General features: G+C 42.8%; 1 protein-coding gene across 2 annotated transcripts; it reads left to right on the top strand.

The window, feature by feature from the left end:
* Window positions 1–4,767: 4,767 nt before the first annotated feature.
* Window positions 4,768–25,698, top strand: dnm3b (dynamin 3b). Of its 2 annotated transcripts, none has more exons than XM_030776071.1 (20): window positions 4,768–4,940; window positions 6,978–7,051; window positions 7,375–7,524; window positions 8,108–8,311; window positions 8,585–8,683; window positions 8,797–8,957; window positions 9,297–9,439; window positions 10,034–10,169; window positions 10,368–10,435; window positions 10,538–10,676; window positions 15,452–15,538; window positions 15,632–15,702; window positions 15,837–15,897; window positions 17,973–18,086; window positions 23,337–23,446; window positions 23,641–23,752; window positions 23,941–24,105; window positions 24,313–24,551; window positions 24,879–25,040; window positions 25,656–25,698. In XM_030776071.1, the coding sequence occupies exons 1-20, from the start codon at window positions 4,780–4,782 to the stop codon at window positions 25,696–25,698; spliced, it is 2,499 nt and encodes an 832-aa protein (XP_030631931.1). In that variant the 5' UTR covers window positions 4,768–4,779. The 2 variants fall into 2 exon arrangements, with proteins under 2 accessions (XP_030631931.1, XP_030631930.1); XM_030776070.1 differs by having other exon boundaries at window positions 4,780–4,940; window positions 15,837–15,888.
* Window positions 25,699–27,324: the final 1,626 nt, after the last annotated feature.

A 27,324-nucleotide genomic window follows, 5' to 3' on the forward strand; every position in this document is an offset into this window, starting at 1 on the left:
ATTAAATCAAATTCTTTGTAATTTAAACTTTTTTTTTTATTTAATGTTTAAGTGGAAACTAAGAGGAGGATATTTCAAATATCTTTGAATACAGCTACCTAAGAACAAGTTGTAAAATGCAAACTGAAAAATTAATGTAAATATAAATTCTTATATCTTTAACCTGCAACCTTAATCACAAAGTAAAAAAGTATAATTAGAGAATTTCTTATTATAGCATCTGTGCTGCCAACATATCTGTAACTGTTTTGGGATAAACTGATGTTGAACTTAATGTTAGGCCATTATTTAGTGTTTTGTGAGGTAAGGTGTATTTCATATTGGCTCACTATGAAAGTATCCCATTTTAAACATGTAAGACAGCTGCATAAAATATTTCTTTTTTGCAGAATAACATCAAATTGAATTCTGTTTCCTCCATTCCCTTTTTTGAAGTGAAGACTTTGCAGTGTCAGAAACCTAAGCTGAGAGAGACATAATGGGTAGAGTGGATAGAGACGTAATATACAGTGGATAGAGACGTTATAGATAGTAGACAGAGACGTTATAGATACTCTTCTGAATTCTGAGAAGCCATAAACAACTACTGTCTGCTCCTACATATCCTGCATCAGCAGCTCCAGTTGGCATTAATGGTTTGAAAGTGAGTTATTACTACAGCTGTTATTACAGAAACAACCATTACTTTGATAATCCCAGCTGCCGCTACTGTTAGAACTGTACCCTTGGTTACACTGCTGTTATGTTCGCACTACAATTAGTCACTTCACAGGTACTAGTTTTGCTTCAACTCATGCCTGCAATTATGATGCTGCTGCCATGACGTTGATTCTCCAGGCTGCTACAACAACAACAACAACAACAACAGCAGCAGCAGCAGTAATTACAGGCATAATTGCTGTTCTTACTGTCAATACAAACCCTTCCATGATTCCTGCTGCTGTCACAAATTTGACTGTGGTCAGAGGTACTGCTGCTGCAGAGATAACTGTGACTACTGCCACAAACACTCATGACTGCTTCAAGCACTATTGCTGCTACAGGTGCTAGTACTGCAAAGTACAATACCATTGACACTCATGACACTGCTAGTCTGGCCTCTGCTGTTGTTTCCCTGGTTGCCTTAGCTGTCAGAGGCCTGTTTTGCTGCTGGTTTTTAAACTGATGAGCTGTGAAATGACTGAGCTGGAGTACCCATAGCTAAACTTCTCTAACGAGAACTCCAGAAGACCCTTGTCGCCCAGGAGACGCCCTGTCCAAACACACACTGGTGCTCTGAGCCATGAATACTCAGTGTATCCTGAGGCGTTTGGGAAGGGACCAGAGTTGGCTGGACTGTCCAGGGAACTTCTCCAGTGGAAGTGCTTACCATGTGCCTCCGTGTTTTCCTCATGACACAAGACACATGACACAAACAGACATGGAAGCACATGTAAAACACACACGCATCTCGTGTATAAACACAATATTACAGAGCACATGTTCCAGCCATGTATGTAAATGCAAATGTACAACCATGCGCACTAGCAGTCAAAAACATGTGTGACAAACAACCCTCATAGGCACGTTCACAACATACACAACATGTGCATGTGATTCACCACATAAAACAATTCTCCAAAAGCCACTGTCTCAGGCAGACAGTCAGAATCTTCACAGCCACAGCTTCAATAACCGTGGTCCCATTCTTAAGAATATACAAAGTACTTTGCAATTGGGTTCTGTCTTAATTTTTCTGTTCTCCCTTCTTTGAACACACAGATCAAATTCCAGAGCCACTGAATCACCCTTCTGTGGGAATAACCTCATAAAAAACATGGCAATTAGGTTGCTTCATATTTTTCTAATGGTTCCTTTATATTTATCTTGAGATTTAGAAAAGAGTGCCGACACACTGACAGTTTTACAGTATAAGAAACTGTAGAAGGGTTCAGGCATCTGCAAAGGCACTTGTTCATCTTTAAATAATCTGAGAGAGAGAGCAGAATTTGCTCAGATTATAAATAATCTGTTTTGCAGAGTCTAACACAGTCTATGGCTCTGGACTGAGCAGGACAATCATGGAATGTTCTGGGCCACGTATACAAAGCAAAACAGGCCAGTGCTCATGATTTCTCTCCTCATGAACATTACTAATGTTGCTTAATTTTGGAAAATTTCAGAATCATAGTTTTCAGCTAGTTTTCCATATTTGGCCTGATGTCTGACTCTTTTCAAACCTTTTTTCTGACTCATCTCCACAATATGAGTTTATCAGGTGCTAATAAAATGTTCAACTCTTACCTTTAACAAGTTGTCATCAGACATTCTTTGTATAAAAAAGTGAGGCTCTTCTTACACGGTCCATGCAAATATATTAGTGGACAGTTTTAGCAGTCAGTGGGAGTTCTGAGTGAGCAGGGGGTGGCGGGTCTAGTTCATTTCCCTTCGTGCTGCCTGTTAGGCATTCCTATATAACCTGGTGACCTCTGTGACATCACACAGTGGACAGTACATCTCCACTGTAACCTTACACACCGCAGGTCTAAATGTGGTGTGACCCAGGGCCGTTTAAACGGAATGTGTGTGTCTCGCGCTAAACACACTCTCCGACACAGAGGCCTCTGGAAACATGAGCCTGGATCTTCTCTACTGACAGGCAGGTGGTTCGATGGTGGTAAAAATGCTGCTCCTCATCCGATGGCCAAACTTTTACACAAATTTTGCTCAAATGATTGACTTCATTTCACATGGACTCCAGTGAAAGCCAAAGGTGAAATTTGAGGAATATAGAAAAATGTCACAAAATAACCCTAATGAGTAACAACCTTCAGTATAACGTTGTCTTAACAGAAAATAGGTCAAAGATGTGGATATTGTGCTGATCATGTGACCAATAGACCAACACTTGGCAGAGTTAAATTTGTGTCAGCTGCATACGATTTAATGTGACTCTGAACTTTGTATGTACTGAGGAAATCTGCAGATTCTGCCAAAGGATCAGGAATGAAACATGACACAGGTAAATTTGGAAAAGCCGTTAAATATTCAGACAGAATGTAAACCCTATTGAAAAGAGATATGAGATTAATGCATCCTCTGAGCAAAGTTTTACAACTGGAGGTTTTTCTTTCTATGTTTCCAAAAACATGGAATGTTTGATAATAACAACTGACCTGACTGATGAGCTCCTTCTCTGTCAAATGACGTCTATAACCCTCAGATACTGTTGCAACTATTGATAGTGATCTTACAACATATTTTGCGTTTTAAAGAGGGTGGTTAGGAAAATATTGTGATTGGAAATAATTATATCCTGAGTCTCTTCCAACGTGTCACTTGCTGAATAGCTTTTCAATTTAATTTTCATCTAGTGGTCACAAAAAGGTACAGGGAGCCGTTTAACGCTGAGTTTTATTGCGGAAAATTACAAATGTCCTCCAATGCTTCCACCTAGTGGGTATAAATAGAACTGTGGCTGCACAGATCGGAGCTTGAAATAGCCCAAGCCTTTTGTATTATTATTATTATTATTATTATTATTATTATTATTATTTTCGTGGTGTCATTAACAATTAAATGACAGATTAACGAAATAAATGATTTACAGAATAAGTTTGTGCCGAGTTGGAAAAAAGTCTTGTTCATCATGATGGTGACGACACTTTACAGTCAGAGGGTGACCATCAATAAATTACTTAGCGTTCGGCTGACTACTACTGTCCAGGCGAACTAGGCCAAGAATTCGGATGTATATACATGCATATGTTCGTGTCTCTTGTGTAGGATTCATCATTCAGTCAGTGCATCATATTTAAAGCCTGTACCACAACAATTTTTCGACTAGAAATTCCTTTACCACATTACTATAGCTTCTCCGTCGTCCAACGCGCAGTGATGCGCAACCGTGACTCACGATGGAGATAGCGCGATGTAAACACTAGGGGGAGGGTTTGTTGTGCTGACTACTCTGCCTATGGGTGCAGCCAGGGTATGCCTTAACGTGCATACGTGCCCATCATTGGTCAGTCTGTATGTCAGTTTGTCAACGACATGCGGCGTTACATTGTAATTAGTGCGGCTGCGTTAAGGGGAATTAAATTTGTCATTGGTGAATATGGGTCTTGGATGATATTCTGACGCACAGATGTGCCCATTCGAATCCTTCAAATTAGATTTACAGCAACAGGCCTTTGCGCTCTACGTGGGTAGATCGTGCACACAGCAGCAGGTGAAGTTAGATCGTGCTTCAAAACAATAATTGGAGTGTTTTAGGACCTGCGGGGGAATAACATTTTATCTTCAAGATACACCGCAGAACTGACTGAAGACGGGTCAGTTGGATCGGTTTAACGGTAAGGCCGTTTCTTGTTGAGAAAAAGCCATTGGCTATTTATGGCGACGATGGAATAGCGCCAGAGTCGTGCAAAACCGTATCTCTGCGGCGCATGACTTATAAAACCATGTCATAGCGCGACAAAGCGTATTAGATGAACAGTCAGGTCGACAACCTGAAGGTGTAATTGCTTCTTTTTCTTGATGCGAATAAATGACAGCAACTGGACAGGGACTGATGCTATAAAGGACGCCTATTCCTAAACGTCCTTGAAAAATAACAGTGTCGCGCTCGCACGTAACTGCGCAATGTTCTTTTCCTCTGTCCTCAGCTGAATCGACCCTTGACTTGGGACAGTGAGCGTCTAAATGTGTACACATCAACAGCCTAGTTAGCCTGGTCTAGGATACCACCGCATCTTTTTCTCTCGCTAGCACGCCTCGCATCCTCTCTCCTCTTACATCATGGGAAACCGGGGGATGGAAGACCTGATCCCGCTGGTCAACAGACTTCAGGACGCTTTCAGTAGCATCGGCCAGAGCTGCAACCTCGACCTACCACAAATTGCTGTGGTCGGCGGCCAAAGCGCCGGAAAAAGCTCGGTTCTTGAAAACTTCGTCGGAAAGTAAGGACTATATTTATTAAAGATGCAAATGTATATGTAATCCATTATGTTGAATCCACAGTTTATCATTCTTCATTTTCTTCTTTTCCTTCTGCTTCTTCCCAATTGATTACGACTCACCAGGGGAAGCGATGATAGGGTTACACCTCCCCCTTTTAATACAGTAATCAACTAAGTTCCAGATCTTGTTAGCAGTTAGAGAACAGGGATGAAACCACTGACAGGAAACAGCTCAGTGTTTAAGGTGGCAGAGGTTTTCAGGCTATTTACAGAGCACGCTTGCATCTCGACTCAAGTTCTATGTAAACTATGACTAAGCATTAAATAACATGCTTGGGTACAGCAAGCAGACAACCGAATGAGCCTGAACTTGTTGACGTTTTCAACTTTTTACGGTTGGTGAATTTTAATGTGTGGTTCCTGCTAGTGTGCCCTTAATGTTTGAGAAACATTGACAGATTCTTTGAGTCTAGCGAGAGGTCCCTGCATCAGATGAGTTCGCGAAGGGACCTTATTTGTCTAGTGAAGTAATAACCAGTCCTTTGATTTGCTGAATTAGATGTGCCGTTGGTACAGGTTTGGGAACTATTATGACAGAATTAAAAAAAAAATGCAACCACCATCTAGCCACACTGGACATTTGTTTATTTTAAAAATTGCAAAAAGTGTAACGACTGTTTTGGACTAAAATAAAATTTGAAGTTACTTTGCCTGTCCTTGAATCAGTGCTAAGTGGTATGTGGAGCAGGCTGATGTTTATTGCTCTGATCACTTCTGTTAGTGGAACAGTCTGAAGTCTGAATATGAGGATATGGTGAGGTTGTTTATAATGAGCTGGTTTGCGATGTTGTGGACAGGAGAGCGGTGCTCTCTTGGTGTGGGAGAGTGAAACCAGCTCTGCCAGCCTGGATCAGCGGTCTCCAGGGGTACAGTCTGCTGAGAACTGGTCTGGTTTCTGCTCTGACTAAAATGCTGGATAAGACCCAGCCTTTTTTTTTTTTAATTTGAACTGATGGCGTAAAAACAATTTTTACTGATTAGAGTCTGTTTATAGAACCTGCAGTGATGGCTCTCTTGAAGGTGCTTTTTTTTGTTCTCTATTATTGACAGACACTGATATATGTTAGCCTAGTATCAGTACACTTTTGTACACACACAAACATGAGGCAGCCGTGGTCTAAAGGTTAGAGAACCAGGCTTGTGACTTGAGGGTTGCCGGTTTGATTCCCAGGCCCAGCATCCACAGCTGTGTGCCCTTGAGCAAGGCACTTAACCCCAACGCTCACCAAGGAAGGCTGCCCACTGCTCCTGCGTCTGGTGTGTGTGTTCACTACTGGTGTGTTGTAGAGGACAAATTCACTGTTCACAGTGTGTGTGTGCAATCACTGAAATTTAACTTAATGCAGACACATACACACACTCTTCCACACAGTACTAACTGCTGATAAAATCAAATCAAAGTTAGTACTGCACAGGCACTGCTGCATTGTGATTTGATTTTATCAGCTGATGTTACTCTGGTCTAGTTTGTAGTGCTGGTTGTAACAGGCCCTTGTTGACACAGTCATTAAGCCAATATGTGGACGTCACTGGGCATCTCACTCACTCACTATCTAAGCCGCTTATCCTAACTAGGGTCGCGGGGGTTGCTGGAGCCTATCCCAGCGGTCACAGGGCGAAAGGCGGGGAAACACCCTGGACAGGTCGCCAGTCCATCGCAGGGCAGACACACAGACAATCACACTCACACACACAATCATACCTAGGGACAATTTAGTGTCTCCAATTCACCTAACCTGCATGTCTTTGGACTGTGGGAGGAAACCGGAGCTCCCAGAGGAAACCCACGCAGACACGGGGAGAACATGCAAACTCCACACAGAAAGGACTCTGGCCGCCCGGCCGGGAATCGAACCCGAGACCTTCTTGCTGTGAGGCGACAGCGCTATCCACTGCGCCACCGTGCCGTCACTGGGCATCTGCATGTATGAATTTCCTTCCATTACCGCTGACCTGTTTCTGTCTTTTCTTCTTAAGGGACTTCCTCCCCCGTGGCTCTGGCATTGTGACTCGCAGGCCCCTGGTTCTGCAGCTGATCAGCGCCAACACAGGTACACACACACACACACACACACACACACACACACACACACACACAGGTCCACGCATGAACACACACGAATGTGTGCACACGCTCACAGAAACATGCACACACACACATACACGTACACACACACACACACACACACACACACACACTGGTGCATGCTGTGCTGAGAACCTGTACATGGGGTATTAATTTTGCAAATGCAAAAGCCACAATAGTGACACAGCTGCTATGCCTTTGGCCAGCAATCACACACGCACAAACAGAATGCTCCAAGTCATCCCAATATTTTGTAAATTTCCACCTCTGTTCTGTATGTGTACTCAGAGTACGCGGAGTTTCTCCACTGCAAAGGGAAGAAGTTCACTGACTTTGATGAGGTCCGCCAGGAGATCGAGGCTGAAACTGACCGCGTCACTGGTGCCAACAAAGGCATCTCACCCATCCCCATAAACCTGAGGGTCTACTCCCCAAATGGTATGCATCTCACTCATCCCCATAAACCTGAGGGTCTGCTCCCCAAACAGTATGCATCTCACTCATCCCCATAAACCTGAGGGTCTGCTCCCCAAACAGTATGCATCTCACTCATCCCCATAAACCTGAGGGTCTACTCCCCAAACAGTATGCATCTCACTCATCCCTATAAACCTGAGGGTCTACTCCCCAAACAGTATGCATCTCACTCATCCCTATAAACCTGAGGGTCTGCTCCCCAAACAGTATGCATCTCACTCATCCCTATAAACCTGAGGGTCTGCTCCCCAAACAGTATGCATCTCACTCATCCCTATAAACCTGAGGGTCTGCTCCCCAAACAGTATGCATCTCACTCATCCCCATAAACCTGAGGGTCTGCTCATAAACTTGAATTATCAATGCCTTTATATATATTTTTTTGTAATAGTTCTAATATTTTGGACATTGTACACTTCTGAACTTCCTTAACACCCAAGTCACCGATCACAGGGTGAGTTGAAGGCTAGTTCTTTGTCTGCCTAGGGGTCTCCCTGACTTGGAGCGATTAGTGATGTGTCTAACAGGTTTCCTCTGGTTACAGTGTTGAACTTGACCCTCATCGACCTGCCGGGCATTACCAAGGTGCCGGTGGGCGACCAGCCGGCGGACATCGAACACCAGATCCGAGACATGATCATGCAGTTCATCTGCAGAGAGAGTTGCCTGATCCTGGCCGTCACTCCAGCCAACACTGACCTGGCCAACTCAGACGCTCTCAAACTGGCCAAGGATGTGGACCCGCAGGGTGAGTGTCCAGAGAGTTACCTGTCCCTTTAATGATTACTCTAATGTCCTGTGATATGGTGCACCAATACACACACACACACACACACACACAAACAGGCACTCATGCACACATACACACATACAAATATGCACACATGCACACATACACACGCACAGGTGCACCTACACACGCCTTGCTGTACTGATACCTTTTTGACAGTGTGTCTTTTTATATAACATGTATTAGAATGTTGTACCTTCCTGACCTTTGGCCCTTCCTTGCTGTGTGTAGGTCTGAGGACCATCGGAGTGATCACTAAACTGGATCTGATGGACGAGGGGACTGACGCCAGGGATGTACTAGAGAATAAGCTCCTCCCCCTGCGGAGGGGTAAGACAAAGCCAGCTCTCTCTCTCGCTCTCTCTCTCTCTTTTTCTGTCCAGCTCTCTGCCTCTATCTTCTCATCTTTTCATCTCTTTATTCTCTCCCTGTCTCCCGTACAGGTTATATCGGTGTGGTAAACCGCAGTCAGAAGGACATCGATGGGAAGAAGGACATTAAGGCAGCCCTGGCTGCAGAGAGGAAGTTTTTCTTATCTCACCCATCTTATCGGCACATGGCAGACAGCATGGGCACTCCTTACCTGCAGAAAGTTCTCAACCAGGTCAGAGCCTGAAGCTGCCAATCAACACCAGCGCACAGCGATAACACAGCAACAGCCCTTAAAAAGGATGCAGGACACGCTCAGTGCTAGGATTTCATTCAGAGCAGTTCATTCTGTGAGATACTAGGTGTCCCGTAGTTAAGAATGTTGGTATGTAAGTTTTTCCTGGTTTGTGTTCCTAGTTCCTTGAACTGATTGATAATTTAAGCTGACTTGTTAGTAAGGACTGCTTCTCAATATGGGTGACCAAATTTCAACGCTATGCTGCCATGTCTGTTAAGATCATGTGACTAGAATGTTTGGGTGGCTGCCAAATGTCCGTCTATTTTGTCTCCATAGCAACTGACCAATCACATTAGAGACACACTCCCAGGATTCCGCAGCAAGCTGCAGGCCCAGCTCCTGGCCTTGGACAAGGAGGCAGAGGAATATCGTCATTTTCGCCCAGATGACCCATCACGCAAGACCAAAGCTCTGTTACAGTCAGTATCACACCAGAGCTGTCACACACACACACACACATCAGATGACCTGTCACGCAAGACCAAAGCTCTGTTACAGTCAGTATTGTGGCAGATATACGTATACTCATACATACACACAAACATAAATACATATACACATATACCCACAGATGCATACGCACATATACACACACAGGTACAAACATATGTACATACACACAATCACACATATGCAGATGTACAAAGACACACATGCACACATACTCTATATATCCTGACTTTCAGTTTAAGTTTTCTTTTTTTTCTCTCTATAGTTTCATTGTCAGTTGTTTTGGACGTGGTTCTGACTGATTGATCTTAAAGTATCTTTAAGTAGAGCTAGATGATCTGACCTTATTATCATCGACAAGTACATTTATCTTTCTTAGTTGGCCAGGTGGACCCATACCAGAGGACTGTGCCCAGTGTGAGTTGACGGGTGACTTTAATTGTGAAGTGGTTGAATGAAGCCCAGCTCAAGGATAAGGTGGATGGTTGGTTTTGGAGTTTATTGTTGTCCCCATTTCTGTGTGTGTGTGTGTGTGTGTGTGTTTGTGTGTGTAATGTGTTTAGAATGGTGCAACAGTTCTCTGTGGACTTTGAGAAACGAATTGAGGGCTCTGGAGATCAGGTTGACACTGTGGAACTTTCTGGAGGAGCAAAGATTAACCGTATCTTCCATGAACGTTTCCCCTTTGAATTAGTGAAGGTGAGCTGATAACCAGAGGATAAGGTAGTAATCCTTTTTCTCCTTTCATTTATGTTTTCATTTTTTCTTGCATTATGTCACTAAAGATTTTCAGTGTTTAAAACTCTCTCTTTCTCTCTCTCTGTCTGTCGCTCTCTCTTTCTCTCTCTCTGTCTGTCTCTCTCTCTGTCTCTCTCTCTCTTTCTGTCTTCCTCTCAGATGGAGTGTGATGATAAGGAGATGCGGCGGGAGATCAGCTATGCCATTAAGAATATTCATGGAATCAGGTGTGTGTGTGTGTGTGTGTGTGTGTGTCGGTGTTGGTGTATGTGTGTGTTTGTCATAGTGCTTTAGTCACACTCTCCTTCATCCTCGGTGTATCTGTATAGGACTGGCCTCTTTACCCCCGACATGGCATTCGAAGCAATTGTGAAGAAGCAGATAATCAAGCTAAAGGAGCCGTGCATCAAATGTATTGACCTTGTCATCCAAGAACTCATCAACACCGTACGCCAGTGCTCTAATAAAGTAAGGCAGTGTACCAGTGCTTTAATAAAGCAAGATAATCTACTAGTGCTCTAATGAAACGAGGCAGTCTTTTAGTGCTCTGATAAAGTGAGACAGTCTACCAGTGCTGTAATGAAGTGAGACAGTCTTTTAGTGCTCTGATAAAGTGAGACAGCCTATTAGTGCTCTGGTAAAGTAAGACATTCTACCAGTGCCCTGATAAAGTGAGACAGTCTACCAGTGCTGTATTAAAGTGAGACAGTCTGTCGGTGCTGCAATAAAGAGAGACAGTCCATCAGTGCTGTAATAAAGTGATACAATCTGTCAGTGCTGCAATAAAGTGAGACAGTCCATCAGTGCTGTAATAAAGTGAGACAGTCTGCCAGTGCTGTAATAAAGTGAGACAGTCCATCAGTGCTGTAATAAAGTGAGACAGTCTTCCAGTGCTGTAATAAAGTGAGACAGTCCATCAGTGCTGTAATAAAGTGAGACGGTCTATTAGTGCTGTAATAAAGTGAGACAGTCCATCAGTGCTGTAATAAAGTGAGACAGTCTATTAGTGCTGTAATAAAGTGAGACAGTCCATCAGTGCTGTAATAAAGTGAGACAGTCCATCAGTGCTGTATTAAAGTGAGACAGTCTAATCGGTGCTGTAATAAAGTAAGACTGTCTATCGGTGCTATAATAAAGTGAGACAGTCCCATCAGTGCTGTAATAAAGTGAGACAGTCCATCAGTGCTGTAATAAAGTGAGACAGTCTATCGGTGCTGTAATAAAGAGAGACAGTCTATCGGTGCTCTAATAAAGTGATACAGTCTATCAGTGCTCTAATAAAGTGATACAGTCTATCAGTGCTCTAATAAAGTGATACAGTCTATCAGTGCTGTAATAAAGTGATACAGTCTATCGGTGCTCTGATGAAGCGAGACAGTCTAATCGGTGCTGTAATAAAGTAAGACTGTCTATCGGTGCTCTAATAAAGTGATACAGTCTATCAGTGCTCTAATTCTTATTGTCTCTACCGCGGTTCGTAGCTGCCGTCGCGTTAATGCTTCCACCACTGCTGCGCTCGCTGATCTGCTTCCTACTGTTCTCAACTCTTTCAATGATCAGCAGAGATCTTTGAACGACTTGATGGACAGCGTAAATTCTACCCTTCGTAATGTACTAGATGTGGTAGCACCATTAACTATAAAAAATAGACGTAAACACTTAACACCTTGGTTTAATAAAGAAACCCGCGCGCTGAAGCAGGTGTGTAGGAAATTGGAACGAAACTGGCGGGCAACCAAACTAGAGGTTATTCGCCTTGCATGGCACGACAGCCTGATAGATTATAAACGCGCTCTCTACGCAGCCGGAGCCGTGTATTACTCGAAAATAATTCATGTTAACAAAAATAACCCCAGGTTCCTTTTTGATACAATATCTAAACTTACCCAGAATCACTCCCCTCAATCTAGCCCTTTTACCGCACACTATTTCATGAATTTTTCTCGCAAAAAATAGACTTAATTCGTCGTAATATTCAAATTAATTTATCAAATCAGACTGCCTGCACGCTCTCTGTTACTGCGCCTAAGATTAGTCAGGATGTGCACCCTTTAACTCAATTTAACCCTATCTCTCTAGACGTGGTGTCCAAATTGGTGCACTCTGCTAAACCAGCCTCTTGCCTCCTTGATCCCCTACCTGCTAAACTTTATATGGAGCTTTTCTCGGTTCTTGGCCCAACAATCCTAAACACCCTAAATATGTCACTTAAATCTGGTATTGTACCCTCCTCTTTTAAAACAGCCGTGATCAGGCCTTTACTTAAAAAAACAAATCTTGACCCTGAAGCCTTAAATAATTATAGGCCCGTCTCTAATCTCCCGTTTCTTTCTAAAATACTTGAAAAAATTGTAGCTGCTTAGCTGATAGCCCATATGTCCTCTAACAGTCTGTTTGAAATATTTCAGTCAGGCTTCAGGTGTTTTCACTCTACTGAAACCGCCCTTACTAGAGTAACTAATGATCTTTTATTAGCCATGGATGCTGGTGCTACCTCTGTTCTTATTCTGCTTGATCTGAGTGCAGCATTTGACACGGTCGATCACACTATATTGTTAAAGCGCTTGGAAAACCAAATTGGCATTCTTGGCCTGGCGCTCTCTTAGTTTAAATCTTATCTCTCTGAGAGAAAGCAGTGTGTTCACTATAATAATGTGACCTCTGAATACCACAAGCTTAACTATGGTGTTCCTCAGGGATCAGTCCTTGGCCCTCTTCTATTCTCTATTTACATGCTCCCTTTGGGTGACATTATTTGTAGTTACAACATTAACTTCCATTGTTATGCTGACGATACTCAGATTTTCTTACCTATCCAGCATAATGACCGCTCTGAATCGGCTAACCTTGAGGCATGTCTTTGTGCTATTAAGGGTTGGATGTCTTCAAATTTCCTGATGCTTAACGCAGGCAAGACTGAAATGCTGGTCATTGGTCCCCCTACGCATAAGCACCTTTTTAGTGATCTAACTCTAAATTTTGACAACTGCATCATCTCTCAAAACTCTTCAGCTAAGAACCTTGGTGTGATTTTTGACTCTAGTCTCTCGCTAGTCACTCATATCAAGAACACAACCAAAACTGCCTTTTATCACCTCCGTAACATTGCTAAAATTAGGCCCTTTCTAAGTATGGCTGATGCAGAAACCATTGTTCACGCATTTGTCACGTCTCGCCTCGATTACTGCAATGTTCTTTACTCTGGCCTGCCTGCTTCTAGTACCAGTAGTCTTCAGCTGGTCCAGAATGCTGCTGCAGATTTTAAGGTCCTCTTATTAACATATAAAATTTTACATGGGCTTGCGCCTTCCTACCTGTCTGGCTTAATTACACCCTATAACCCACCTCGCACCCTGCGCTCTCAAGATTCTGGATTATTATTCATTCCAAGAGTTAAAAAGAAGTTCGCTGGCAACCGAGCCTTTTCCTACCGCTCTCCCTTCCTTTGGAATGGTTTACCTAAAGAAGTTAGAGAAGCACTCAATACCTTTAAAACAAAACTAAAGACTTATCTATTTTCTCGAACTTATGCATGATATAATTTTGATTTGACTTTGTTATAGACATGTAAAGCCCTTTGAGACTATAAATAGTGATATTGGGCTCTAAATAAATCTTATTATTATTATTATTATTATTATTATTATTATTATTATTATAAAGTGATACAGTCTATCAGTGCTGTAATAAAGTGATACAGTCTATCAGTGCTCTGATGAAGCGAGACAGTCTTATCGGTGCTGTAATAAAGTGAGACTGTCTATCGGTGCTGTAGTAAAGTAAGACTGTCTATCGGTGCTGTAGTAAGGCATTGTGGACCTACTACAATCCCTGAGATGAAATACCTGATGGTGTATTGATATAGGACAGGTCAGTCAGTTGACTGGCAGTGTCACAGGAAAAAGTCTTTCCCTCAGAAAGATATCCTGGCAGTTGGTTTACTTGTCTGGAAGCTTAAACTTATTTGTTCTGGCATCTGACTCCCTACCCACAGATTGGTGGTGTGTGGGCAGCTCTGGGGTGAATCTGTCACATACACAGACCATCCCTTGTTTCCATTTTAATTCCATCAAATCACAAAACCTTTTGCTGTGAAACCATAGAATCTTCTGTAGCACCAGTCTGTTTCATTATAGAGTTATTTGCAGGACCACTGAGGTGGTAGCAATACTATTTAAATAAATAAATAAAAATGCAGTAAAGTCATAAATATTGTAATATTTTATAATGAGGTAATAATATTATTGAACCTATTTTCACTAGTTATGAAATATTTTTGGATTTAATATGATTGTTAACCTGAGGATATTGGCAGTCAGTTTTGGGGTAACTGTGATAGCTGTATTCACATTCAGATAATTTCGTAATCTTGGTCAGTGCCCCAGGTTAAAAGAAGGCACAGGAACATAGTTACCGTGGTTACAGTGATGTAAACCTATCAGATGTGTCATGCATTAAGCGGTTCTAAATGTGTTTACTCTCTGATAATTGTAGACAGTGTTGATAGATATAGTGATCTCCATCGTCACTATGGAGGAAACTAGCCCCGTCAGCAGTTTTACACTGAATGATGATAATATAATCACACACAGTCATATTTATACCAGAAACCCATCTGTCTGCTGAAGTTATGTTTTCATCTGTGAGCTCTGCTTACATCAGTGGGAAGAAGTATTGAATCAGGCAGTGAAATTCTTGATGGTGGTGTAGGCTCTATATAGTGCTGATGTTCAAGTGTGGACCTTTATATGGGCAGAGCTTTGTTTCAGAAAGCAAAGTTTGTGATTGGTCAGGGGAAAACTTTGCATTAACACAGGGTGTCATTATGGACATAGTGTGAAGTTATTACACAGTGAGTGTTAACACAAGGCTAGAGGGTGGAACTGCTGCTGTACAGATGGGTAGAGAACCACACCGCCAGGGATTTACAGGACTTTACTCAAAACACCATGAAAGAGTTATTAACCAAGAAACAAATAAGTCAAAAAAGTCAAAACACTGTTATTTCATTTAAATGGTGCGCAATGCTAATGACTGCATTCACAGTAATGAGGTAACGAAGTAACAATAAAACCTGGAAATAATTGCATCAGTTTTCCAGTGAGAGGTCATGAGAGTTTTTAATATTATTTATTGAGGTCAGAAGAGTATCTCATCTCTGTGTGGACTGGATGGTGTGTTGTGTGGTCAGCACTGTGGAGACCTGTTTTTGACCCGTTCTCTGTCATCCTGTGCTCCCATAGCTGGGCACTTTCCCACGGCTGAGAGAGGAGACGGAGCGGATTGTGACCACACACATCCGTGAGAGAGAGAGTCGGGCTAAGGAACAGGTGGGTGAACCACAGAGGAGACTCTGGCGTGAAGACTGTTCCTTATAAATCAGATAAACGTGTAATGTAAACTTTATCTTTTTGTCTTCACAGGTTTTGTTGCTGATTGATATTCAGCTGGCTTACGTTAACACTAACCACGAGGATTTTATCGGCTTTGCCAAGTAAACCTGCAGCACACACCTGCATCAGTCTGAAGATTATGTAGTCATGCACTTCACTACATGCACTTTATCATAATGTAATATAATCTCTCTCTCTCTCTCTCTCTCTCTCTCTACTCTCTCCTCCTTCAAAGTGCACAACAACGGAGTAACCAGTCTAACAAGAAGAGTTCTGCAGGAAATCAGGTGGGTGGAGTGTATGTTTGTATGTGTGAGCCCAGATTTCATATACATATGAAAAGAGAACAGAAAGTTGCTTGTCTCTTAGCTCTGTGGGGTTTTTTTTGTTTATATGTAGTTCTTTTATCTGTTCATTTTTCTGTCAGTTATGTTTTTTTCTCTTTCTCTTTTGTAATCAACATATGAGACTCAGTTTCTCCTGAGTGGAATGTTGAATTTCTTTGCATTTCTTTGTGTTTCATTTTACATTGTTTCAGTTTACACCGTTTCAGTTTACACGCGTTTCAGTGTCTGCTTTTTAATTTCATTTTATGTAAGTGTGATGTTTTTTTTTAATTTCAGTTCATTTTCTTGGAGGTTTTACTTTTTCCTGAGTATTGACCCCTGCCAGCGTTCCTCAGTTCAAACATCCCTCTATGTCACCCAGCCGTCCCATGCATGTCCGCCTTTTACAGCCACTCTATGAGTAGCTCTCCTGTTTACTCAGCCCTGCATGGGGCTCCAGGTAAGTACTCATTCACTCACTAAATGTCATCATGTGGAAACATGATAACCACAGTGATGGAGTAACTCACCTGATCTTGTGTCCCTGACTCAGTACAGTGTGCCTTGACTTTCTGATCCAGATTTGAATCCTTTTGCCTGGTAAATCGACTGTAGTTGCGATTGCATTATTAAGATCATTTTCATATATATTGCATAATTTCAGATAGCACTGACCTTCCGTTTAATGAAGCAGATCCGTTGTCTGTTATATTTTTTATAAAGACATTCTAAACTTAAGAGATATGTAAGAGACCTTCTGTTATTGAACTATCTAGCTGTGCAAGAAGCGAGTGACCCTGAGGTTAGCTGTGAAGGATTGTTTCCTTTTCCATATAGCTTTAGTGTTCTGTGCATGATTCATGAGAAAGTTTGTCATATTTACTTATTATTTGTGGTGCCAATTTGTATAATTTATGGATACAGGTGGGGAACGTGTTACGTGGTATTTTCAGGAGTGTTATGCTTTAGGTCGTAATTCCATATACGTCCTTGACATTTTTTGTTGCTTTTTTTGTACATAACTTTCATGAAGTGTTGCTTTGTTAGGTATACATTTGAGAGTCCTGTTTATGCCTCAAACTAACGTTAGTGTTCTGAACTCACAGGCCAGTGGGAGTTAATTTGTTCCCATGCAGGTGTGCCGTGATGATGTAAAGCAGATGGGAGGTGATTGGGTCACTTTTAGATATAAGTGATGAAGGCCACAGGTGCTGTTGCTGTCATTTTGAAACAGATGTGTGATGTGTGTGTATATGGTATCAGCTGACTGTGCCTGTTATTTGAGTCAGCTGTTTTTGTTAGCCTGTGTGCTTGTGTTTTAGCCTTTCTTTCTCCTGTCTCTCTCTCTATGGGTTTTCATAGGCTACCTCGCCACCAGCATCAGGCATCATTGTAAGATCTGGGTTGTTGCCTTACTTCACTAATACACACACATGAACTTGGCTTAACACTGAAGTCCTGTGTTTAGTTTGGCTTGAATGTGAGAGAAGTTTTGGTTACATTTTAGTCTGTCTGTGAGCTCACTTATGGCTGCATTCACAAAGACTTTATGCAAGCACACAATGTCACACAGTCCATGTGAGTAATATGCGAGGGAGTCCAGTGATTGGCTGAGGTATTTAGGTTTGGACCAATCACAGGTGGTAGTTGTGGTGTTGATTTTGTAGGCTCAGTTCACAGAACATCATTACAGCAGTTTTTCATTTATCAAAAGTCTGAAACAACCCCAGCACACCCACCATAAGCTCAAGCACAAGCACCTCTGACTCCACCCTATTGTCCTGATATGGAGTGACTACACCTTCACCAGTGGTCCATTTTGATCTTGGTCACTGTGTGACAGCTATACCGTGGCGAGACCACACAAGCATAGGCACTCACTGTATCAGCTTTGCACATTTACACTTTTATTTCACACTAATTTACACTTTGTCATGTTTCGAGGAGACTTTATTGTGTTTTAGTTATTTCTTATTCTTTTTGATGAAGTAGAGCCCCAGAGTTGCATTTTCCATTTGACCTTTGACCCTGCCCTTCTTCCACAGGTCATCCGTAAGGGCTGGCTGACCATTAACAACATCAGCATCATGAAGGGCGGGGCCAAGGAGTATTGGTTTGTGCTGACCGCTGAGAGTCTCTCCTGGTTCAAGGATGACGAGGTGAGTGACAGCTGTTGTTGTCATGACAACACAGCTTTTTTTTTTTTTTTTTGCTGAAGCTTCTCTTTGTGTCTACAGTAGTACTCTGATCTCTTTCCCCCCCTAAAATGTCTCCAAAGTCCTTGGCAGGGCAGCGTTCGTTGAATCTTTTCTGAGAGTCATACTATTACCATGTTTCACTGAGTCATCGCCAAATGCTGGGGGAAACACATCAGCAAGCAGTGCGATCTCCTCTCGGTTCACAGTGCTGTGAAATGTGTGGTTTTGTGTATGTGGGTGAGAGTAATAATTCAGGGTGTCTCCTGATTGGCTGGCGGCGGTGTCCGTCACTGTTGGCGGGTTGCTGTCTGTCTGCCTGTCTGTGCCTGCTGTACAGGCTTCCGGATGTTCTGCACAGCAAGTGTAGACAGGCAGACACGCAACAACTGCAACTGGACCCACCAGTCAAATCAGTCTTCGTGAACAGAATGGGTCGGTCCACTCTGTCTTCTAGGTCCAGAAATGCAAGCTTTTCACGAGTTCAGTCTCTGAGGTGCACAGCACTTTAAAGCCCTTACAGGTATAAAGCTCTGTTAAGAAACACATAAGGATTGATTGGTTCAACTATCAAATGGGTATTATTTTCTGCAGTTTTTTTTTTTTTACTGGGTTCTCTCTGTGACAATACAAAAACAATGGTACTTGTGTTTGTTACTAGACCAAATTTGCTGGAAATTCTTTCTTTCTTTCTTTCTTTCTTTCTTTCTTTCTTTCTTTCTTTCTTTCTTTCTTTCTTTTTTTCTTTCTTTCTTTCTGTCATCTGCCTGCCTTGCAACCTCTCCTTTCCCAGAGCACAGGCATTTGGTTGGGGTGTTTGACACAGCTGGAGTAGCCCCAAATCAAACTAGTGTTCACACACACACACACACACACACACACACACACACACACACAGCTTCTAATTTAAAGCGTGAAGAGCAGAAAATTGTAACTCAGCCCAGCACATTAGAGACACACATCTGACTGTGAGTCACACTTTTTCTCACAAGTCTCTGTGTTCAGATCATCAGGCTGTGAGTACTCCAGCCGCTGTGAGTACTACAACCCCTGACAGATTCCATACACACAGAGGACACATTAACGTCTCTGTGTGTTCTGTGCATCAGACTGTGAGATCCACAGCCTCTGATAGATTCCATATGGACAGAGAACAAGTTAAATGACATTTCTGCTGGGTTCCATTTTTTACATGTTCAAAAAAATCTTGTATTTTTCTGGAACACACGCAAACACACACACACACACACACACACACACACACACACACACACACTTACACACAGAAACCAATGCACATGCATACAATATCTTTCTTATAGGCAGTCTGTGGCCTACACATTCTTGGCTGGAATATGCTGAGTTTTTTGTCAAAACATCAGCAACCAATCGGGTCAAAGGGAGAAAATCCATCTTCCACCCCTGAGTGTCCAAACTCCTTCTTTGCACCCACACCATCCTAACAGAACTAAACACGCATGCGCGCGCAGACACACACACACACACATACACACACACACACACTCATAAGCAATCTCTTTAAAATAACAGGGCAACTTTGCATGTGTTGTACATTTTAGTTTCAAAAATATAGTAAAATACTTGAAAATACTTTTAAGTGTAGAACAGTATTAATCACAAAGTCACAGTCAAACTGGAAAGCCCTGGAAAAACCACAGAATGTTCACCTTGCTGCACGCAACAGCCAACAGCTGCCAATCTCATCATCCCGGTCCAGGCATAATCACATTCAGCCTTCTCAAAAGACTCCCTGATTTCTACCCAGCCAAATGCCTGTTCCCAGAAATATAGCAAAGGCACTGTAGATTTGTTTTTTATCTACATATTTTGACAGAATGGTGGTATCATTGTGGCATGTGGTCTTGGTTTTTGTAGCTGTGTTGTCTACAGCAGTGCTGGTTTGCTGGCCCTGTGAAAAGGCACTGTTTCACTCCTCAGTAACAACACTGATACCTCTTTCCTGCTGTTAAAAAAAGAATGTCAGGATACCTTCAGACTAAAATTTTGACTCAAGTACTGACGACGCGTTGTTGTTTTCTAACTGAAGTATTGTGGAATTATGAAAAAATGTGTCTTACGTTGTGTTAGATGTAAGACAGTTTAGTGGTGTATGATGAATAATGCCACCCACGTTAAACATGTGAAACTACCCACGCACTTTGTTGCGTTTGATTTCCCGAATGTAATCGTGTGTGCTGGAAGGCTGACACTACGAAAGTAGATGAACAAGGCTATGCAATGAGACAGTATGTTTATAATGTCACAACCAATCACTACAAAAATATTTGAAATGGGGTGGCAGTTAATGAAAATATTTATGATTTATTATTTCTGTAGATGCCAGTGTCCTAAATAAGAGCTTACACTAACTGAAGGTATACGGAATTCTTTCTCTGCTTTGTTTTTCATCATAGTTTTTTGCTCATTTCTTACTGGCCAAACCTTACAGAAAAAAACAATCTCTGTCTTAAAAAAACCCTATTTGAAGCCCACTATACTTAATGATAACTGTTCTTTATTATTTGAAAGTAATTTTCAAATAATGTACAATTTGACGACAGTTCATTCTTTTTTCCCCCTTTTTTGGCACTACATGAAATTTCACATTTAGCTTTTGCACAAAACGTTTTTCACAAAGTCTTCTTTAAACATTCATTGTTGAGACTAGCTCTGTCGTTTGTAAGAAAGATAATTCTTGAAATCGCTTTTTTTTTCTAGCTCGGAGCAAAATTACTTAGCCAAGTTTCTGCCCTCTCAGATCCACAGCATTCCAAAGCCGTGGGATATATGATAGCTTTTGTGGAGAGTAAAATGGCATGAGGCTCTATATGCGACCCTAGAGGGCTTATTTCACAATTTCTCTCTGCACACACATCATTTATCAGATAATCTTAAATAGATCAATAATTATGATAAACAAAATCCATCCAAACTTCTTTTATAAGCAGTATTAAGCCGGTCATATTAGTCTTGCATACAGATCTTAAAGTTACATGTTGCAGTCTCAGTGTATGTGTCAGCTCTTTCACACCGTTTGATTTAGATCATCAAGATTTTTGGTGACCCACAGAAAATCTCTCTCTCTCTCTCTCTCTCTCACACACGCACACACACACACACACACACACACACTCATAGACTCATACACATAATCTCACACACACACACACACACACACACACACACACACACACGACTCATTAAAACACAATGGTGATGAGAGATATGACTCCGGAAAAAGAATGAATAGAGAACTGAAAGAGATTAACATACAGTTGTGACATACTGAGGAGCTTGAGTCAACCCAGGCCAAAACCTCTCCCTGATCCTCAAGTGTAAGGCTTTTGTGTATTTTAGCAGTGAGTTAACGTAGCTTTTCCTCACCCAGTCTAACCAATGTGCAGACTACTGTACACTAGTTGAATCATGAACAGGTAGTCTGAACACTGGGCAGACGGAGTGCGAAATCGGATTAGCGAAGACAGCTTCGTTCCTTGTCATCTGCTCATCCCAGGTTTTTAAGACAGAGTGAGTAGTCCATGGTCTTTTTGTGTGGACGGACGATTGCGAAGAACTACTTCCCAGCTCTGGCATTCCTTGATGTGCTGTTTGTTTGTTTGTTTATTTTTTGTTTGTTTGTTGGCTCGGTGGTTAAGTTTTGTTGTTGCCCCTGTTGCTGTCCTGAGTGTTTGCATAGGCCAAAACGGAGTATCCAGCCTTGACGTGGCACCCTGACTCCGAAAACCAGGGAGATCTGGGCGTGCTTTTAGGGAAGGGATACAGCAGAAAAGAGCGAGAGAAGAGAGAGAGAGGGAGAGAGGGTGGGACCCAGCCATCCGTATATGGGATGGAACAGTCCTTTGGGGTAGAGGACACTGGAAGTTCTGCAGTGTTTCGCAAAGCGTCTACTTTTTTTTTCGGTTGTCCCTCTCCATTACCTCAGGACACCCTGCTGTGGCTAAGTCTCCAGTCACTGTCATCCCATTTCATTTTTCAGTACCACTGTCACATACCCCATTTTCTCCCACCTCTTCTGCTCAGAGCTCTGCTCTCTCTCACTCTGCCTCCATGCTCTCTCCTCCTCTGTGCTGTTAAGCGGTACCAGATGTTGAGACTTAACGCCAGCCTGTTATTTAATCTCTCTCTGTCTCTCTCTCTCTCTATCTCTCACTCTCTCTCTCTCCATGAAAAACTGAGACAGGAAGTGGGCCCCTTTGGAACGGAGGGAAAAATATTTAGGAAAGAAATGAAGAGAGCGAGGGGTATTGGAATGGGGTAAAATTATTTCATGTCAGGAGAAAGTCAGAGACTTTGACATGCTCTGCGCAGTCCAGACAAACCCGCAGTGTCCGCACCTCGTGTCCCAGTGTCACTGAAAATACCCACGTCCTCTTTACCGCTTTCTCACTGCATCCTCTTTTTGACTGCAAGACACCCAACTCTCTCTCTCTCTCTGTGTTCTTCACCTTCTCTCTCATTGTCCTCTCTCACCCCCCGTTCTCTCATTCCTTAGCCCAAGAAAAACTGCTGCCCTTACTCCCCCCTCCTCTCTCCTCATCAGAGGGAGGGGAAACCAATGTGTTCTTTGACCACAGAGTTTTCTAATGACTTCCACATGTGTGCTCTCTCTCCATCTCACTCTTTCTTTTGCCCCTCTACTCTGTCTTACTCCCCCCTTTCCCCTCTTTTCTTCTGCCCAACCCCCTCCTCCTCACTCTTTCTTTCTTTCTCTCTCTCTCTCTCTTTCTTGCTCACTCTCTCACACACACACACTGTTTCTTTCTCTCTGTCTTTCTCTGTTTACATATCTTTGTATCACTCTCTATCCCTCTTTCATTCACACTGTATTCTCTTCCCTCTTCGTTATGGCTTTCTAGTGCCCACCATTCCTCTGTCCCCTCACCTTGCTAGTCTCACATGTAAACGGAGGAAATCGTTGTTGATACGAAACATACACAAGCATTTTCCATGGTAATTCTGCCGTCTGACCAGAGGAGCTCTCTGAAAGCCTGATGTTTATGATCTGCCGAACCTTGAACCAGTTATTTTCAGTTGTATTCAGCTGCAAGTTAAACTGTTTAAGTAGTTTGACTTCCCTGCAAGATTTAAGGTCTCAAACTGACCATTTGTTCAGAAAATGTCACAGGGCAATGAATATGTTCCCCATCCATCTGCCTTTTTCTCCTCTGACAGGAGAAAGAGAAGAAGTACATGCTTCCACTGGACAACCTGAAGGTCCGTGATGTTGAGAAAAGCTTCATGTCGAGCAAGCACATATTCGCCATCTTCAACTCCGAGCAACGGTGAGCCCAGTGGATGAGTGCGCTGGCTATGCACAAGTGTGTCATTCCTTTGTCAGCGCATGATCCTAACACTGACTTCATGTACAACCCCAGCAGTAGAGACAGGGTTCAAACAGGATTCAGATTTGCCAGATTTTAAAGTGTGAATCCAAAGTGAAGTCCCTCCTGTTTGTCTTGGTCTGATCCTGGTCTAGGAATGTCTACAAGGACAACCGCTCTCTGGAACTGGCCTGTGACACCCAAGAGGAAGTGGATAGCTGGAAGTCATCACTCCTACGGGCAGGAGTTTACCCAGAAAAGTCAACTGTGAGTGGTCCTCCCCTCTCAGTGTGCCTATCCAATCATGCCTATTTCTGCTTCCTTCTGTTCTCCCCACTCTTAGTCTGTTAGTTCACTGTCTCTCTTTCTTCCATCTCTCCAACTTTACACACTATCTCTCACTCCCTCTGTCTTTTTGTTTTCTCTCTGTGTCTCTCTCTGTCTTTTTCCCACAGACGGAGTCAGACAGCTCCGGGCCATCAGAGAATTTCTCCATGGATCCTCAGCTGGAGAGGAAGGTGGAGACCATCAGGAACCTGGTGGACTCTTACATGGCCATTGTTAACAAGTGTATCCGAGATCTCATGCCCAAGTCCATCATGCACCTCATGATCAACAATGTAAGGGTTCATCAGGGGAAGCCACCTACCACAGACCAACTTTTTTCATTACTACACAGAAAACTAAACATGCACCATTACACTACATGGAAGCTCTGCAGTTTAGTATGATATTTGGATATTCGATCTTTGTGTAAAATTGAGGCTAACTGTTGTCTAGCGCCTGGATCTCAAGAGTGTTGGCCTTTGTCTGTTCTTCTTGTGAAGGTAAAAGAATTCATCAATGCCGAGCTGCTGGCCCAACTGTACTCGGCTGGTGACCAGAACGCGCTGATGGATGAGTCTCAGGAGCAGGTGCAGCGTAGGGACGAGGTACTACGGACACACCACGCCTTGAAAGAAGCATTGGCCATCATTGGAGACATATCCACCACCACCGTGTCTACCCCGATGCCCCCACCTGTCGACAACTCTTGGCTACAGGCTGGTGGAGGAGGCTCACGCAGGTAAACAACCACATGTTCCATCTCATCTGTCCCCACTGGCCTTGTTTTCATCTACTACTGCAGATGAAACCTGACTCACGAGGAAAAAAAACATTTTGACCAAGTTGCTCCATAGTACACCGTTCACAAGCATAACTATTAGTCAAGGTGAAGGCAGATATTGGTGATGCTAATTAAGTACATGAACTCCCAGCTCAGACAAAAGGAGCTTGGCCAGGGAGCAGTGGTTTCTCCTCCACAGAAAAGATCTCCTGGCAGGAGTCAGTGTTGGATGGTTCTATAAAGGCCATGTTTGAGGTGCTCCTTCTCCTCTGTTTCTCCCCTAAGATCCCCTCCACCCAGCCCCACTGCTCCACGCCGGATGTCTGCTGGCCAACGGCCCCCTCCTCCCCCTCCGTCCCGCCCCGGGCCTCTGGGACCCTTCAACAACAGCGCTGACAGCCCTCAGGTCCCCAGCCGGCCCAACCGTGCCCCGCCCAGCATTCCCAGGTGAGCCGTTCGTAAGGTAGTCTCTGTAAACATGACCACTCACAGACTCTGGGAGTCTGTAAGATCAGGAGAGACATAATAAATCTGTATGTTTTATATTACAAATCTGCTCATTGGCTGTGTCTCACAATCACTTGCGCCAGTTTCTGATTTGGAGGCCCTGACACTGGAGGCAGCAATAATCCAGAAAGCACACACACACACACACACACACACACACGCACCCCACAATGCACATTCTACATCACTCCTGCTTGCTCCCGCTTACTTTTCTAGTGCTCTCTGTCTCCCCCTCTGATGTGTTGCAATAGATTCCAAACAATCTTTTTTTTGAGTTGGCTCAGCATTGAGGAAATCTCATCATTGTTTACTTATGCAGATCTTTGCCAATGTGTGCAGTGTATCACTGACTAGACATGCTGCTTCTTGTCTTTCCTTTAACTCCTTCTCTCACTTACTTTAACTACTTATGTCCTCTTTTTTCTGTGTTCTTTACATCTGTTCCTTCAACTCCCCATACTGTCTCTCTCTCTCTTTCTCTCTCTCTCTCTCGATTTCTCATGACTTTATTCTCTTCTGTATCATCCATCCGTTCTCCATATCTTTGAAATACAGTCGCCGCCCCCCTCCCTCTCCAACCCGGCAGGTCCCCCCGTAAGAGAAAACGGACACGCCCTTCTCTTCTTGGACCAAGCCTTCACACTACCTTCATCTCTCTAACAACTAATCGACATCTCTGCTGTACTAGTCCAGAATATCCGCTGACCCTGAACCTCCAGCCTCCCCCTGCATGTCCTAGAGCCACCTTACCCCTCATCATTGCCCCTAAAATCACTCCAGGGCCCCCTGTGTAGTAAGGCCCGTGTAATTGTGTCTGTGTTAGCAGTGCTCGTATTTGTGTTGTATCTCTGTGGTCCAGATTCGCCTAGCAGACCAAGTGCGGTCCCAGTTTTGTCCACAAGTGCACCACCTCACAGATACTCTGCTGTTGTTGTCCATTCAATGTGAATGCCTCAGTTGCGCCGCTCTGCTGGTCTATTCCTTAGCTACAGCAAGGCCCTGAGACTCCTTAAAGTGCATGTTCGTATGTGAGCGTGTTGGTGTGTGTTAGCAGGTATGTATGTGTGTGTATCTGTTTGTGTGTGTGTGTGTGCGTGCGCGCATTAAGGAGAGAAGATAATGTGTCATCATCTGCTTGATGTATTTTAGTATAAGTGTGTTTGTTACAGTGTGGAATGGGACTAATTTTCCTTAACATGAAGAAAATATATTAAATTGTGAGTTTGTGTGTGTGTTTGTGTGTGTGTGTGTGTGTGTGTGTGTGCGTGTGTGCGTGGATGTTGTAACGTGTGTTTTGTCTGTCTGCATGTTTGTTTGGACTGGTGACTGATTTGTGTTTGTTGACATGGTAACAGGCCACTAGCATTCCAAAGTGACCCTGAGTTCACATTAGTGTTGTGATTACTCTGTGTGCCTGTGTTGATATAGCAGTTTCACTAGCAACGGGCCGGGGGGTGTGCCTGCACAATACTGCACATAGTGTGCGTGTGCTATGACTAGTGAACGCTGGTAGAATCATCTGTTAATAAACTATGCTAACTGAAAAACTCATGATAACATGAGTAATGTTTAAGCATATACTGAGAGTGATATGTATAGATAAACTAACATTATAATTAGCCCATTTAGATACTGCATTTCAGTATTACCATGTTTTTTTTTAAATTCCATATGTGTATCAAAGGGAATGAATGTGACTCCTACAATACTGTATATTTAAACAGAATACAGCCAAAATATATCGACATGTGCTTTTTTTTTTCCGTTTGTTGGAACATTACTCTTAATGTTGTCATAGTTCCAGTAAGTCCACTCATATCTCCATGAACCTTCCTGTTCTTGGTCCGCTTTTGCTCCAGAAATGGCTACATAAATGTGAGCTGCCGTGAATATTAACTTAACCTGCAATAAATCAACATTAAAAGGTAGTTTGGTAATGAAGTGCCCATTGTAAGTTTCTGTTACTCTTTTAAATTGTGCTCTGCAAAACAAGTGGTTTGTCTGAGTTCACTGTGTAGTCATGAAGCCTCCCACTTGCTCTTATTGTCTGTTTTTCCTCCTGCTGATGGATATTGCTCTTAAATGGTATGAATAACACAACTCGACTGGCAGTGTCTAAAACTGCAGTACAATGTTTCACTCTCATACGGTTAGCAATGAGAAATAATATTGTTTCTTGGAGGAAATGAAAGTTTGTCACCCTTTTGTTGATGTGTCTCTTTTG

The sequence above is a fragment of the Chanos chanos genome, chromosome 5, assembly GCF_902362185.1.
Source record: "Chanos chanos chromosome 5, fChaCha1.1, whole genome shotgun sequence".
In the NCBI taxonomy this organism is placed as follows: domain Eukaryota; kingdom Metazoa; phylum Chordata; class Actinopteri; order Gonorynchiformes; family Chanidae; genus Chanos; species Chanos chanos.

Coding starts and splice junctions, on each gene's coding strand:
- dnm3b (XM_030776071.1), top strand. CDS start 4,780: ATGGGAAACCGGGGGATGGAAGACCTGATCCCGCTGGTCAACAGACTT. Junction 10,677..15,451: donor TACGCCAGTGCTCTAATAAA/GTAAGGCAGTGT, acceptor GTGCTCCCATAG/CTGGGCACTTTCCCACGGCT. Junction 18,087..23,336: donor CCTGGTTCAAGGATGACGAG/GTGAGTGACAGC, acceptor CTCCTCTGACAG/GAGAAAGAGAAGAAGTACAT.